Raw genomic sequence first — 15838 nt, forward strand, 5'->3', positions numbered from 1 at the left:
ACCCTTAACCGACTGAGCCACCCAGGCGCCCCTCAACTTGAGAAAACTTCTGACAAAATTTATTACATTCGAAATAGTCTATCTTTTTTATTCTAATCTCCCACCAACACAAAAAATAAAGTAATAGATTTAACTGGAAATTACATTTAAAATTGTTCTGTTTTTTGCATGTTTTGTTATCAGTCTGTATTAATTTTGAATGATTTTGATAAAAGTCGGGACAAACCAAGTTAGCATACACTTTTCAATCTATATTTAATTAAAACTTTTAATCTTTGAAGTATCTGCTACTTTTGCCAAACAGTAAGATTTTGTACAATACAGAGTAAGTTAATATACAGCCGGACAAGTATAATTTTTCTAAGATAAAAATAAGGAACAAAATATAGGCAAGACTCAGAAAGAAAAAGTATATTGACCTTGTATTTTTACTTGCATATTTACTTACTGCATCTTTCTAACATCATTTTAAAACAAGACTGGTCTGACATACTTTCTTACAGTTTGGAGCTCTTCAGATAGTTCAACCTCACAGTAGCAAAACCCTATGACAAGGCAGGTCAAAAAATTAAGGACCTAAAACTAAGTCTACCTGAGAAAACTTTTATTATCACCTTTTAAAAAGTTTTGTTTTATTTTCAATGAAAACAACCAGATCAGATTATTTGGGGAGGTAGAGGGCATGTGTGGTAAGTTTGGATTTTTGTGTTCATTTTGTTTTGTTTTTGTTGGTTCATTCTTAGAGCACACTTTTACCCAAGTTACAGATACAAATAAAATTCTTCTGATAACGAAATATTAGAAATTCTTCTTTGCACAAGTTTTATGTCATGAGGAAAAACCACAAACTACTCCTAAATCAATGTCAAGTTCTATATATTCAGGTTTAGAAGCAACAAAAGTATGAAGACAGCCAAGTTATGAAAGCCCATTTTCAGATCTGGAACAACTTCTGAACATAAAGAGGGTATTCGGCATACATTATACTGAAGGAAAAGTCCTACTTTCATTATTTCCTGATTCTTGGAATCCAATAAAAACTTTATGGAATAAAAACTCATTTTCAAAGAATCCTTCACTGAACACATAACCAACCACCACCACAACCCTTCTTTTAGAGTAATGAGAGTTGATAAACTATAATAGGAGTATGGAAATTTTTATTTTTTCTTGTGCATTTTAAAAGAATGATGAAGTGGTTTTTTGGCTTTTTAAGCACCAATGACTTTTAGCACTTGAACAATGCACCATTGAAATACATGCACATTCACTTCAAACAACACCAACAAAAATTAAAATGGCGGTGCTTAGGTAAATATAGATGACGCCCATACAGAAGTATTTGCCACTGTGAAGGGCCTACACAGAATCACATCTTGTCCTGATCATACCTGCCTGCCAGAACAAAATAGGCAGCTGACCAATCATGGGGTGTTTATCTCTACAGTGGTACCTTTGTTCTCCAACAATGTTAGATTGCAAACGTCTTGGAGCACATATTTACCTGGAGGATTCTTGGCAGGATCATTGTGGCTTGGACTTCCTGATTGTCCAGAATCTATAAAGAAATCACAGAAAATGTTTTCTTTTTAATTTGGTTTGAACAAATTTCACAATCCTCAGAAGGACTTTAAAAAAAAAATTAAGATGCAACAATGAAGCTGAGTGTGTTTAAATAAAGTATACTTTCCCAAGCCTTTCAGCAGCAACACTTTATTTATCAAGCTAGGTGAATGTCCATACATATTTCTATGTCAAAAGGAAAAGAAAAAAGTAGAGATCTATCGTAGTCTCAGAATGGAGCAAGGCCTTTTTTAAAAACAAAAGGTCTGGCTCCAAAGCCACTAAAGGTGGTTTGGAGGTTGGGCCTGTCAGAAGCAATATGAAATAAAGCAGATACATCCCCTAAAAATGCAATCTGAGTGTAATTAAACATGCTTTTAAGAACCTGAAAATGTTTTTATTCGGTGAGTGAAATACACAGAAACGAGAGTCCATTTTTCCAGGATTTCGTGTGCATACGCATATATCCACTCCCATAATCTCCCAACATACTGAATCCAGGCCCAGATTTGTCTGCATCCCATAATAGCAATCGATTTGCAAACACCAAGAAAAGCATAAATTACTAGGTAGAAACTACCATAGCTTTGTGGAGAGCAAATTGTTGGATCAATTTAATTTCCATCTGTGATAGACAGACTGCAGATCAGGAGAAAAAGATCAATGTAGAAATATCTGAATTTCCTATCCCACGTTATTTTTCATCGATGCTTTCTGTGGAAAGCAACGGAGAGGCCAGACTACAGTTAGGCAACACGCCTTGCCCAGCTAATCTAACACTGTCGTGTTTTGCTCATTCCTCTTTCCTCCACGTCCCCTCTGCCGTTAACTGTGTCATTTGCCCCATATTATTATACACTTACTTGCAGGTTGCTTTGTAATCTTCTTTTATTGGTTCTAGTACTTAAGTTTTGTCTCCCCAACTAAATTGCATGCTCCCAAGCAGAGGCAGAGATCCTGTCTACTTCTTTTGTGTCTTCCTCAGTGTGCAGTGTGCTGTTCATGGCTGTGAATGCACTAGGCTTTCAGTAAATGCCGGAGGAATGGAAGGCTCAAATTCAGCAGCCTCCTTTGCCTGCCTAGGAAAGGCAATTTTGAACTTGATAGTGAATTTCAACAAAATTTGATAGGTGGCCACAGATCAGTCTCTTCCCTGAAATCTTGCCATGGTACCTAAGCCAAGACAGGAATCCAGTCTCATTGAAGCAGAAAAATCTAATGCTGGTTTTTTCAGCAGGGTTATTAAGCTGTTCCATGTAAGTGATTAGCATACTGCAATTGCTGCTTCTACTGTTAAATCCAAGGGGATCCTGTTGTTCTCTTTCTATATAGAACTTGGTTATTTATTTTTGCACTTTGCCTCATGCCTGCTAACCAGATTTAATGCTGAGATCAGAATTCTACCTCTTCATCCTATTTCCTTTGTCTTTTTTTTTTTTCTCCAGAATAGCTTTCATGAAATCTTCACAAATATATTTAGTGATTCCCACATTATCCTTCAACTGATTTCTGGTTTTCCAAAATGGAAGTAAAGAAACTGTTAGGGGCTACTCTTGCAGCCTGAGTTCCAGCTAGCGTCTCCTGTAGACAGTCACAGAGTTGAATATTCTCTAAAATGCTTGTCTCTCATCTCTCATGAATTTGCTTGCTTTTTCTGGAATTAAGGCAAGAGTCTGTGACTTATAACTTAGAAGGTCAATCTTTCTCTTTCTACATTCCTATAAAAGATGGTACAACATTGGCCACTTTCCAGGCATGGAGTATGATAGTTACATAAAAATGATAAATGACATTATTTTGCTACAGCCTCAGCTATTTCTGCCTCGAGTTCCTCTGACAAATGTCCTTCAATACTGATACTACATTCCAGTTTAATTTCTCAAGTGACTCTAATATTTTGAGGAGTTCCTACTTATTATTATTATTAACATACCCACTGGACAGAGAGCTTCTTCATGTTCTCTTTTTCCTTCTAAAGTTACTTCACATTTATGGAGGTCTAGATATGCATCCCTCAAGGTGGCTAATGCCACCTTCCTGATGACACAACATGAGGCAGGTTGAGGTTGTCCTCAGGGGGCAGGGGTTGTAGACTCTCCATGAGCCTTGCATGTTTACTTAAATCAATTTCAAAAGGGCACCACAAAACTCCTTCCCAACATCTGGCTGCTAAAACTTAGGTCAATTAAAGAATGAATGTCTCTTCTATTCCGAAGAAAGTATTCAGCTAGAACAAGGGCACCCCCTGTTACAACATCCCACTGGGAAACCCTATTCTTTTCTGCTGCAAATTACCCCTTCCCCCATATCCAACAACTGCACACCAACTTCTTCATTTGAAAACAATATAATTACCAAAAAAAAAAAAAAAAAACCCACAAGCATTTGAGGGAAAACTTAAGTAGACCCTACATTTGAGTCACACACTTGCTTTTAATAAGAATTCCACTTTCTAAAATGATCTGGCATTTACTGGCACACAATGGTAGCTTTTCCCTCATATTCCAAAGTCTGTGCGTTTTCGTGAAGTAAAATAGCATATACTAGATCCCAAAACACAGAAGGGGCCCCCTCAGGGAGGGAGCAAGTTAGCATTTACTTTTCAGACTGTAAATTCTAATACTACAATCTACTCTTAACTCTTACGGCACCTTATACTGGTCACTTAATTCCAACTGCTAGAAAAGGAAGTAACCAGCGAGTCATAGTTGGCAGAGAAAGCAAAATGAACTGTTACTGTGGTTAGCTTCAGAGAAGGAATTATTCAGACCACATCAAAAACCTTTCCAATTCACCACCCAGGTCACATTACTCTAAACCCAAAGGTCTTCTTCAACCACTTCCACCAATTGCTCAAGTCCTGTGTGTGTGTCTGCATGTACTTAATATGTTATCATGAATTCGAGCTCTGTTCCTCACTAGTAGGGTGATTTTGTGCACAATTACTTAATTCTTAGAGCCTTGTGGTCTTGATTTTTACAACTGTAATACTGTCTACCCCGTAGAATTGTTGCAAAGCTTTTATTATGTAAACCATCATACACTGGTCAGACGCAATACAATGAGTAAATGAAAGATATCAAACACAGAGGTCACATTCAAAGAATGATTAATATTTTTAATGGACTAACTCTCAGGAAGAAAGGGAGAAAGGGGATATGACTAAATTCTGCCCATCCCAGGGCAAGCATCTAAAATGATCTGTGGACGGGGCGGGGGCGCCTGGGTGGCTCAGTTGGTTGAGCATCTGCCTTTGGCTCAGGTCGTGATCCCAGGGTCCCGGGATCGAGTCCCACGTCGGACTTCCTGCTCATCGGGAAACCTGCTTCTCCCTCTTCCTCTGCAGCTCCCCCCTGCTTATGCTCCCTCTCTCTGTGTCAAATAAATAAATAAAATCTTTAAAAAAATCTTTTAAAAAAATAAAATGATCTGTGGTAAATCGCCTGAACATGAAGGAGTTTGTGCCCACTGAGAATTCCTATGTAAAAGCTGTCTACCCCTCTCCCCTCAAGGGAGAAAACACTGTCATTACAAGGTTCTCAGGAGCTCTCATGCTCAAAAGGCAGTAGGTACCAGCCATGTGATGAAGATGACCTTCCAGAAGACTGAAGTCTGCAAAGAACAAGGCTGGTAAGAATGGGGCTGTGAGTTGCCCAGCACACTGGGTCTTGAGTCTAGAACAATCTGGATGCAGTGGAGAGAAAGTGAGGGGAGCGGAACTTGAAGGCAGCACACCTAAACCAGTCCTCCATCACTCCCTCCACATTTTATTTTTTCTTCCTTGATCCCAATCTACATCTTCTACATTTCTGACTTCACTGGACGTAAAGTAGAACTGAAACAGTTTGTATTACATACTTATAAAAATCTCATATTACCCCCATTCCTTATGTTTTAATGGTGTGAATTAAACATATATGTTTTCTTCTTGGAAGAAAATAGTTAATGAAGCCATTTCTAAGTTACTACTTTTTAAACTCAATGTATTCCTCCTTCCCCAGGAATAAGAAAAGGTTCCCCACATGACCCTTACCAACTTTTCCTCAATCCTTTCGTGTACTCCCTTTTAAAAAGCAGCCAGCCTTTTATGACTCTTCTAATATCTAAACTTTACCTAAAGAATGGCCAGTTTCCCTCCTGACCCAGTTTTACGAAAGATCCTGGGATATTTAAGTGACCTAAATGGCTTGTCCAAAGTTACATGGCAACTATTAAAACATATGTTCTCTACATGGGCCACCCATTCAGACACACTGCCTCTTGAGAGGTTATGATGCAATCTTCAAATCACGTACAGCCAAGTGATCTTTCAGTAGATTAAATGTTTCTGGGAACTTGACCTTCCCCTAACTTCCCTCCTCCTTCCTACCATTTACCAATACATTCAAAACCTTTTTCATAAATTTTAAAAGCCCATAGCTATTCTTTCACTCTAAGTTGAAAACAATTATTATTAAAATCTATATAGTAATTGACGCTTTAAAAAGAGGACAACTCTAAATCAAATTTAGTCTGGATTCTCTCTGCGAAACAAAGAGAATTCTAATGTTTTCCTAATGATCTAGTGGGAGTCCAATAAAATATTTGTTAAATAGGTAAGATAATAAATAATAACTGCTTAAATGTTTGTTATTGAGTACTAACTTTCTGAGGTAGGTGAACTCAATTGTCTGATGGGGGCAGACCAGCAAAACTGAAAGTCTTTTGAAGGTCACTACTGTAAGCATCAATTAGATGTGAATCAGTAAGATTCATGGAACACCTCCTATATTCCAGTTGCTGATGTTTGGGACATAATAGGTGCTCAATAAATTCTTATCAAATTTCCAATTAATTTATAATAATGACCTTTAAAACACTGTTTTAAGACAAAGAATATACATTCTATGCCTTCTAGAGCTCAGAGGCTGCCCAGAGAGAAATAAATGTACAAATAAACTATAATACACTGTGATAGGTATTATTAATGAGTATGTATCAAGATCAGCAAGCAGTTGGTTCTTCCTAGGAAGGATGAGCAAGTCTGTGTTATAGAAGGTATCACACGGAAGGGACCTTAGGAACAGGGTCCTGAAAAATGAACAGATCGTATATTATGGTAGTACATAACTCCACTCTGCTACCAAGGTAATCTTTTTACAACTCCAAACTGCTGAAGCTACTTCACTGCTAAAACCCTGACATGTATTCCAAATACTCGTAAGAAAATCGCCAAATTTTTTAGTAATGCCATTCCAGACACCTCTGGTCTTTACCAACTCCCAGGTCATATCTTAGCCTTCTGGTTCCCCATATGTCTCCTACATCTGATGACTCCAAGTCTTCGCACATTCTGTCCCCCTTTTATTTTCCGTCCCCCAAGTCCTCCACGTTGAGGTTCTGATTCTGAACTACATGAGGTTAGATTCTGAACTACATGAAAGCAGGGATGCTGACCTAGTTAGCCCTACAGCCCTAATCTTCAATATAGCGCCTGACATTCAGTTGGGTAAACCCAATGAGTAGGAAACAAGTAGTCTACAAAAGTACAGAAGTGGGGGCGCCTGGGTGACTCAGATGGTTAAGCGTCTGCCTTCGGCTTAGGTCACAATCTCAGGGTCCTGGGATCGAGCCCCACAGCAGGCTTCTTGCTCGGCGGGAAGCCTGCTTCTCCCTCTCCCACTCCCCCTGCTTGCACTCTCTCCTTCTCTCTCTCTCTGGCAAATAAATAAATAAAATCTTTAAAAAAATAAAATAAAAGCACAGAAGTGTACAAAGAAGAAAGACTAGGTATGCCCCTAGGTGCAGAAACATACATTAAAATCATATAGACCCACATTTTATGGCAAAAAACAGGGGGAGGGGTCAAGTGTACTAGTCCTGGCCTGATGTTAAGGCTGAGTTTTGCTTCCCTTATATCCAGAAGGAATATTTGGAAATGGGAGGGGGGGAGATAAGAGACAATTTTGAGTCAGAAATTAATTTTGGGGTCTCTCCTCCAAAGGGAAGAAATGTCTGGTGAGGGTCCAGAAGCAGGCCCCCAGTTCACAAGCAGGAGGCCAAGAAGCCTTTAATGGCCTTTATACATAAGCTGTCTTTCTACTCCTAGATGAAACCTATTTCAGGAATTCATTCTATTTTCTGGCACCATGACTGGAGCATCAACAGAAAAACTAAATTTGAGAGGCATGATTTTAATTTACAGTCCTGTCGGTGTAAAAAAGAGACTAAAGAAGGTAATTTGTCAGGTCCCTCTAAAATTCTATGATTCTATAACAATATGGCTTTTATATCAAGGGATATCAGAAGAGTAAATGAAACCCACCCTGTAACCTGTTAACCTACAGATAGCCTCTCGCTAGAACTAAAATTAGTCATCATGTGATAAAGGACCCCTTTGTCATATTCTTTTCCTTTAAGCAGGTAAAGAAATAGCCCATTGTCAACTAAAGAATACCACAAGATTTTTTTTTTTAAAGACTTGGAATGGCCCCCTTCTTTCTCTCCTAAACATTAATTACCAACATACTAAAATAGTGTATTTTTACAAATTAAATATATAGCAGGACAGAAAGAATTACTTAAGAAAGAGAAAAGTCAAGATGTAAGGACCAAGCAAAACCCTGGGGAATGGATTACAATGCATGCATTTTATAACAGGGACACACAAAAATAAGACAAACCACGCACCTTTTTAAAGGGGAAGTGGGAGAAAACTATTCTCCTAGGACAAACTTCTCTCACCCTCTCCCACCTCCCTCTGCTCAAGTGTTGTGCCTCATTCTTGGCAGTTTACTTTCCACAAGGACTGCTTCCCTGGGATTTACAGTGACTTAGCTTCATATAACTGCAATTCTGATTACATAATTCACCGTATTTTTCTCCAGTACAGTTAAAATGCTATATGGCTTGAGTTTTGACGGAGGACTGCTTCATCAATTGGGGTGACATAAAACTATAGTTTTACAATATTTTCTTTTTCCTCTATTAAATGTTTATTAGAATAACACACACACACACACAAAGAACGTAGGAAAACCAAGTGCTTCCTTGTCTTTCGTAAGCATGTCAATATGTAGGAAAATGCCTGCTCATTCTCTCTCTCTCTTCCTCCCCGTCTCTCTAGCTTCTGTCTCTCTCTCTTCTCAATAGGACATTCCATTATATGGCATCCGCTTCGTTGCAAAACTTGGTTAACCACCTGCCCATAGAAAGCATTAACTCTGTCATTTTGTTAATGGAGTCCTTGGTATGTTTTTGCTGAATCAGTGCCCCCTTCCCTAAACCCAGGTCTGAGTACGAAGAGAAATCAAACCTCCCTGCATACGTCTGGCAGAAGCAAAATAATAGTCAGGAAACATGGCTTCCTACATATTCTTAATCATGCTTTGTAATCTACATTATTTCCCATCTAAAGGCCTGTATCTTCAGATCTTCCTTTTTATTGGCTAACACAGATTTTTAAGTATCTGTTGAATACAACAAAGCTCATAGTTTTAAGAGAGGTTGCTATGTTGAGGGTCCTTACAGATAAATTAACATAACCAAAGAAAATATAAAACAAGAGCCCAGACATGTAATCTATCCTCTATTTCTTATTCCTACAGATTCCATTAGTTCTATTTTTAAACTTTCTTTTAAAGAGCTACTTCTTTTGGTTTAACAGGGTGATTAGGTTCAAAGCATCATATCTCAAGGATTAAAATAAGGATTTATTTGGGCTCAAGACCAAAATTTGTCCACAAGGAATTAGCCGAAAGACAGAGGCCACTGAAATTTAAGGGGAAAAAAAAAAATCACATGTCCTTATGTAAGCAAATTAAACCTGTTCACAGGAGGGGACTATTGACCAGTGCAGATACAAACACCCCTGCATAAAAAGTGTTAAACCTGCCAATATCTCCGACCAGAGGTTTGCACTGCTTCATTAACTAGCACCAAAACCTCACAAATGAAAGCAGGGATAATCGTATCTGACCTTTCTGGCCTAAGATTAAGTTCAATGACTCTTTACTGATCCAGGGATTGAGTGAACCAAAGGTCACAACCAGGATCATCTATACTTCTTGCTTTCTAAGCCTGTACCCTATAGAATGCAAAGACACCATTGTCAAGATTGCTAAGTTTCTACAGTGTGTTTTCAATTAAGTAAATAAAATGTGGTAATTAAATCAAGATTGCGTAATATGTTTTTGATTTGTAATCTCATTTAAATTAATTAACTGACTCAATCCTTGTTTAGTTTTTAAACTGGCCTAGTTAGGGAAAGAGTCCCTGGGAGCAAATCCAGTTTTCTATCTTTAAAAACAAGGCAAAGCAATCTGGCATCTTTAAAAAAAATTTTTTAATGCACCAGGAAAATATAAATACAGAGGCAAGGGTGTTAGTGTAGTGGAGGGAGGAGTTTTATGGCATGATTTTGACAAAAAAAAATAGTTCTTGCACTAGAAAGAAATAAACCAAGACATTATTTATTCAAAACATTTCTTTTCCAATTTTATGAAGATTGCATGTTTGTTGGAAGCAAAACATCTCCAGCTGTATTTTAAGTTTCTGAAGAGAGTTGTAAGATTTATAATCTTTCATAAATGCTGCCCATATCTCATAATATTAGATGAACACGCCACTGCGTACTTTAAGGAACGATTGGCCAATACGTTTTGCCATATGAAAACAATGAAGTACTTTCCAAAGCCCGGCCAGATCCAGTAGGAAAAGATGAGATGAATGTTCTGTCTTTCCCATCTGGGAGACATTGTGGATTTCAGCTATTCTATGTAATTTTTTTTTTTCTTGGAAACCAAGAAACCTGCATTTTATAGTAAGGTATGTAGTGCAAAGAGAATGTTGGTGAAATATGAATCTGAAAATGAAAACCAGAATGTCATCAGACCCAGGAACATAATTATGGAAGCAAATTGAAAAAAATCAATGCAAAATTTCAATATAAACCAAATGCAATATTTATGATCATATTAGTCTTAGATTTGCTCTTAAAAGGAAAGCATGGAAAAATAAATGCTCTCATACCTCCAAAGCCCCGAAGAGCACTTGTTACACTGACTGACACAGTGACTTACTTATCTGTTTTATTTTGTCCTGGGGTCTTCATGGGTTAGTCTAAATCCCACACGTGCCACAGTCCTGTGGACACATGGCCCCTTTGTGCTACGCCGTTCCATGTATTTCTCCATAACGTACTATTATATTGTATATCTAGATTAAAACCAGATACAAGAGGGGCATCTGGGTGGCTCAGTCGTTAAGCATCTGCCTTCGGCTCAGGTCATGATCCCAGGGTCCTGGGATGGAGCCCCGCATCGGGCTCCCTGCTCAGCGGGAAGCCTGTTTCTCCCTCTCCCACTCCCCCTGCTTGTGTTCCCTCTCTCACTCTCTCTGTCAAAAAACATAAATAAATAACCCAGATACAAGACTTTCTAATATTTCGTTGGCAATTTTTATTCTCAGAGAGCAGGCTGTGTTTTCTCCAAACTGTCTGGAGAGTCAGAACGCCTGGGTCCCATTCAGTAACTGCCAACCACTCTGACCCTGAGCAAACCACTCAAGCCTCAATCAGTTTTCACATTGCCCAATCATTTAAAACTGGACAAGAAAAAGGTACAAGTTTTTAGCCTTAGTCATTTACAACAGAAATAAGAGGGGGAAAAATAACTTCATACAACAGTGAAAATAAAAATATGCACAAGTATTTGTGGAGAAAGGCCAACGTATTTTTTAAAATATACTTTGAGGTCTAATTTCCCACTTTCACTCCTCCCCCCACCCCTGTAAAACCCCACCTAATTGGTCCTCCTGTTTTCACTCCACATTTCCCTTTGAAAACACTAACAGCACTGGAAATTAAAGGGCCAGATTAGTGTCCAGCCTGTTTGCTACATTATAAAACTCATGGGGTCAAGATACATGGAAATCTTATTTTTTTAAGATTTTTATTTATTTATTTGAGAGAGAGACAGAGCATGAGCAGAGGGGAGGGGCAGAGGGAGAAGCAGACTCCCCGCTGAGCAGGGAGCCCGATGCAGGACTCGATCCCAGGATCTTGGGGTCACGACCTGAGCCGAAGGCAGATGCTTAACTGACTGAGCCACCCAGGCTCCCCAAGATACATGGAAGTCTTATTCACTACTTAGCATAACCCCTGGCATATTAGTAGGAGCTCCATCAACATTTGTTGAATAAATGACCACTATTTTTCCGTGGACAAGACTGTGATGGCTGCTCTAACTTCAGCCATTTTTCATCTTCCTCAAATTATAATTAATTGCAGTAATGCCAATCATAACTATTACTTGTCTGATGATTATCTACACATATTCTATTTTTTAAGAACCTCTCTACAAATACAAATTTAGCAATTGATTCAGTCATGGACCAAAAAGTCATATTCTTATTTCAAAAGTGCTCATTTGATCATAGGCATAAGTTCCTAAAAAGAAAATTTTTACTTGAATAGACTTCTCCATTATGCCAGGTGAAAAGATACTTTGCCAAATCATTAAAATATTTACGTTTAAATCCTCATATGAGCTTACAGAAAAGAAACTGAATGGGTTTTTTGTATACCCTATTGGTTATATATGATGAATAACGAGCCTTTGCTTTATTATTAAATCATAGCTCTTAAGTCTGTGGTGATATAGTCATACAAAAATAAACGTATGTATTTAATCCAGAGGTGCATAGTAATTAGCAGAAAAATAGAGTAAGACAAAATTAATATACCTCCCACCACAGGAAGGCAGATTTGCGTGTCAGACATTCAGTACTGCTATTGTTTATAAAATAACTTTATCAAAAAATTGGAGGAAAAAATGAGAGAAGTCACTTGATGAAACAGGAAGTGTGCTGATGTGGCAGAGAGCGGTATTCAGTGTCCTAACAGTTCCTTGATAAATGGTTCAAAGAAGTTCTGTCCCCATGTTTTCAGGGCAAAAGCTAATTTACCAGGAATAAGACTACTGGAATAATACATCATGTGAGTGAACATTTTCAAAAAAGGATAAAACGAGGAAACAAATGAGGAGATAGTAATTTCCCCCTGCCAATTAAAATTGTGCATGAGAGGAATGTCACTCAATTTTATTGATAAAATAAAAACAAGCCAAAAAGCTGTGCTAATATGATTTTTTTTTTTTTTTTTTTTTTGAGAGGGAGAGAGATAAGTGGGCGTGTGGAGGAGCAGAGGGAGAAGGAGAGGAATCTCTAGCGGACTCCATGCCTGACGCTGGGCTCGATCTCACGACCTTGAAATCATGACCTGAGCTGAAATCAAGAGTCGGGACGCTCAACCGACTGAGCCACCAAGGCACCCCTGATTTTACTTTTTTTTCTAAGGGAAGGTCAAGATATTCTAATAAGTAGAATAATATGTTTGAAAAACTCTGAAAAGTTTATAACCCAAGAGAAATATGAAGATTTGTTATAATCTGGTGTGGCAATATTCTTTCAAATGTCATTGTAAAAGGAAAGTTAAAAATACAGGTAATTTTAACCAAGAATAATAAAGAACCTGTTATAGAAGCCTACCACAGAATTCCACTGTTCATGACTAGGGTTATTTGGGAAACAAGAAAAAAATGATGAGAGGTATGTCCACTTGCTATATATCCATTTTAAAGAAGGGAATCAAGACTCTAAGCGTGCAGAGCCGTGTACCATGTGTTCAAAATTCTTTCCATTTTGTCATTTTGCTCAGTTTATCTTTAACAGAGATTCAAATGGACTCCTTATTATTAAAAATCTCTAAGCTAAGTCTAAAGAGTATGAAAAAGAACCAGTTTCTGCATAATGTCCCATCCATATGTCTTAACCCTGAATGGTATCAAACCTATGTAATTTTATACATCAAATGTCTTCCAGATGTGACAAAACTTTAACACAGACCAACTTCAAGTTTTTTACTGCAGACTCATCTCCCATTCTCATAAAGATTATTTTTACTGCACATACATTACACATGGCTAATGCTCAATTCTGCAAGTTGATTATTATGCTGCCATTTCAAGACTGACATTGCATTCTAATCAAAAAACAAAGTATGCTGCATACCAAGCCTGCAAAGAAGTCACAAAAGAACCAAGAAACCACATCATCATTTCCAAGTTGTAGGCAGTGTTTGATGACAAGGGCAGTCGAGCTTCCCTTGTCCATTCTCAGTGCATCCAGAAGATGGAAGAGGGGAAGGTGAGATCATCTATGATTCTCTGTCAGAGCTAACCACCAACAGAACGATTGAGACTGTCACCTGTTGTTTTTGGCTTTCAAGATTTGTTCTAATTAGAGAAGATCAAATTCTTCCTGGCATTTAAAGGATGTTAAAATTTGAAAATTAACCAAAAAAAAAAAAAAATCAGGGAGAATTTTCAAAAGCATCTAACAATAATGTATAATGACAAATCATAAACTAAATTTTCTAGTAGGATAAAAAATTAGTAACTCAATGCCAGTAAGCAAAACTAGTGTGAGAAACCTTTCAATAATATCATACAAACACAATCCCTCCCATGAAATTAATGCTTTGAACCTTACCTCAATTCCATCTCTCCACCCCCCCTCAAAAAATCAGAATTGCCAAGTAGTGGTAACTTGTCCTCAGAGCCATCCCTCACTCTTTTCCTGCAAACTACATTTCCCAGCTCTGTTAACAACTGGCTTTGGGCTAGGCCCAACCAATGGGAAGCACAGGTGGGAGTTTGGAAAATCGGAGGGCAAGAAGAAAGGAGAGGGGAAATATTTCCTCTCTCTGCTTTGACAGGTCTTTCCAAGTGGTGGCTAGAAATCCTTTGTGGTTCTACTTTCACTGGACGGGTCCCTCTCTCTGTGAGCCACACCTCGCAGATAGATGTGGCTCAAGGATTCTGGTAACACCAACCCCTGCAGCCCTGGTTGAAGTAGTGAGTTCCTGCTGATGCTAATGTCTAGGTGGTCTCACTGCTCAGTTGGTGTCCCACCTGTTCTAACATCATTCTAACTACCCCGCACCCTGCCCTCATAGAAGTCTTTCTATTGGACCCTCTGGCAGAAACACTATTTCCCTGGACCCTGACAGATATATGTGCTTGCTGAAGTTTGACATATTCATCACTCTAAAATATATGTCAGGTAATAGAGTTACCAGTATCAGACAGATTAAATATAATGCCATTTAGTATTTAATAAATTTCAAGTAATTGTTATGATTCTCATAAAAAAGGTGAGAAAGCACTGTCACCATTCAGTACTAAGTATGAAGTCCTACAGCCCAAAGTCTTTTGTAAAAAGACTTAAAAAAAAAAAAAAAAAAGACTAATTACTTAGATTTTCAATGACAAGCTCTAAATACATCTCCAAGAGATCAGATAATCCTACCCACCCATCCAGGTTTACTATTTCTCCTTTTTACCATCTCATAGTTAGTCTCTCTACCCAACAAGTTACATGATACCTGGGTTTTTTTCCTGTGTAAATGACCTTTCTACAAACATGACTGTCTGCTCCTTGACTGGATCAACTGAGTCCGATTATTTTTATAGAATACCATACATTTATTTATATCTCATGACACAAACAACTCTGAATTGCCTATCAGTTGTCCGAATAGCTAACAATATCATGCAGGGATAATCAAACTGCCTTAAATATACACCAATATACATCAACATAAGGATAATACATATTTGAAAAGAGAAATAATTTCAACATTACTCTGTTTTCTCTAAGAAATCGTTCACAAGACCTCACTTGACATTCAGCATTTTCACATCGGCAAATTTATTAAGAATAGACAAAAGCATTTTCTTCTATCAGAACTCTAATTTACGACACTTTACTAGAATGCTCCACGAATAGGAGACAACATAAAACTACTGATGAATGTCTGCATAAGGAAGTATATGAACTCACGGTGCCAAAGTTTAGAATCGCAAATGCAAATAATATGGACTGACCTGATGTTTTACAGTGTGCTTGATAACAGCCCCATTAGAGGGAAGTGACACCAAAGAAAACATTGAACATCAATTCAATGGCATTTTTTTCTGATGACACTTTAACAGATGACACTGGTGATAGGTGGGCACACTCAGCTACCAGGATTGCACGGTGTTTCACTATCCCTGTGTCTCCTTTCAACCATCCTTTCAACCATTCTGAGCTCTCCTGCCCCAAGCTTTATTTTCATGTCTTTTCAACCTTATTGTCCCAGTTTCTGATAGCTAGCACCAAATATCATATGGAGATTGTATCAACTAAAAATCACTGTTTACTGAAATTTTTAAACATGAGCCTTGAATCTGTT

At 38.0% G+C, this 15838-nt stretch overlaps 1 protein-coding gene across 14 annotated transcripts in view; it reads right to left on the reverse strand.

Annotated features, from left to right (window-relative positions):
* Positions 1-15838, reverse strand: part of NFIB (nuclear factor I B) — a 436890-nt gene that overhangs the window by 101511 nt on the left and 319541 nt on the right. For 12 of the 14 annotated variants that reach the window (XM_078062335.1, XM_078062339.1, XM_078062337.1 and 9 more), the window contains exon 3: positions 1505-1558. The exons of the other annotated variants lie outside the window; for them this stretch is intronic. In XM_078062335.1, coding sequence (XP_077918461.1) covers positions 1505-1558 — 54 coding nt within the window. The remainder of the gene's footprint in view (positions 1-1504; positions 1559-15838) is intronic. 14 annotated transcript variants of the gene reach the window in all.

This window comes from Halichoerus grypus, chromosome 14 (genome assembly GCF_964656455.1).
Source record: "Halichoerus grypus chromosome 14, mHalGry1.hap1.1, whole genome shotgun sequence".
Taxonomy (NCBI): Eukaryota; Metazoa; Chordata; class Mammalia; order Carnivora; family Phocidae; genus Halichoerus; species Halichoerus grypus.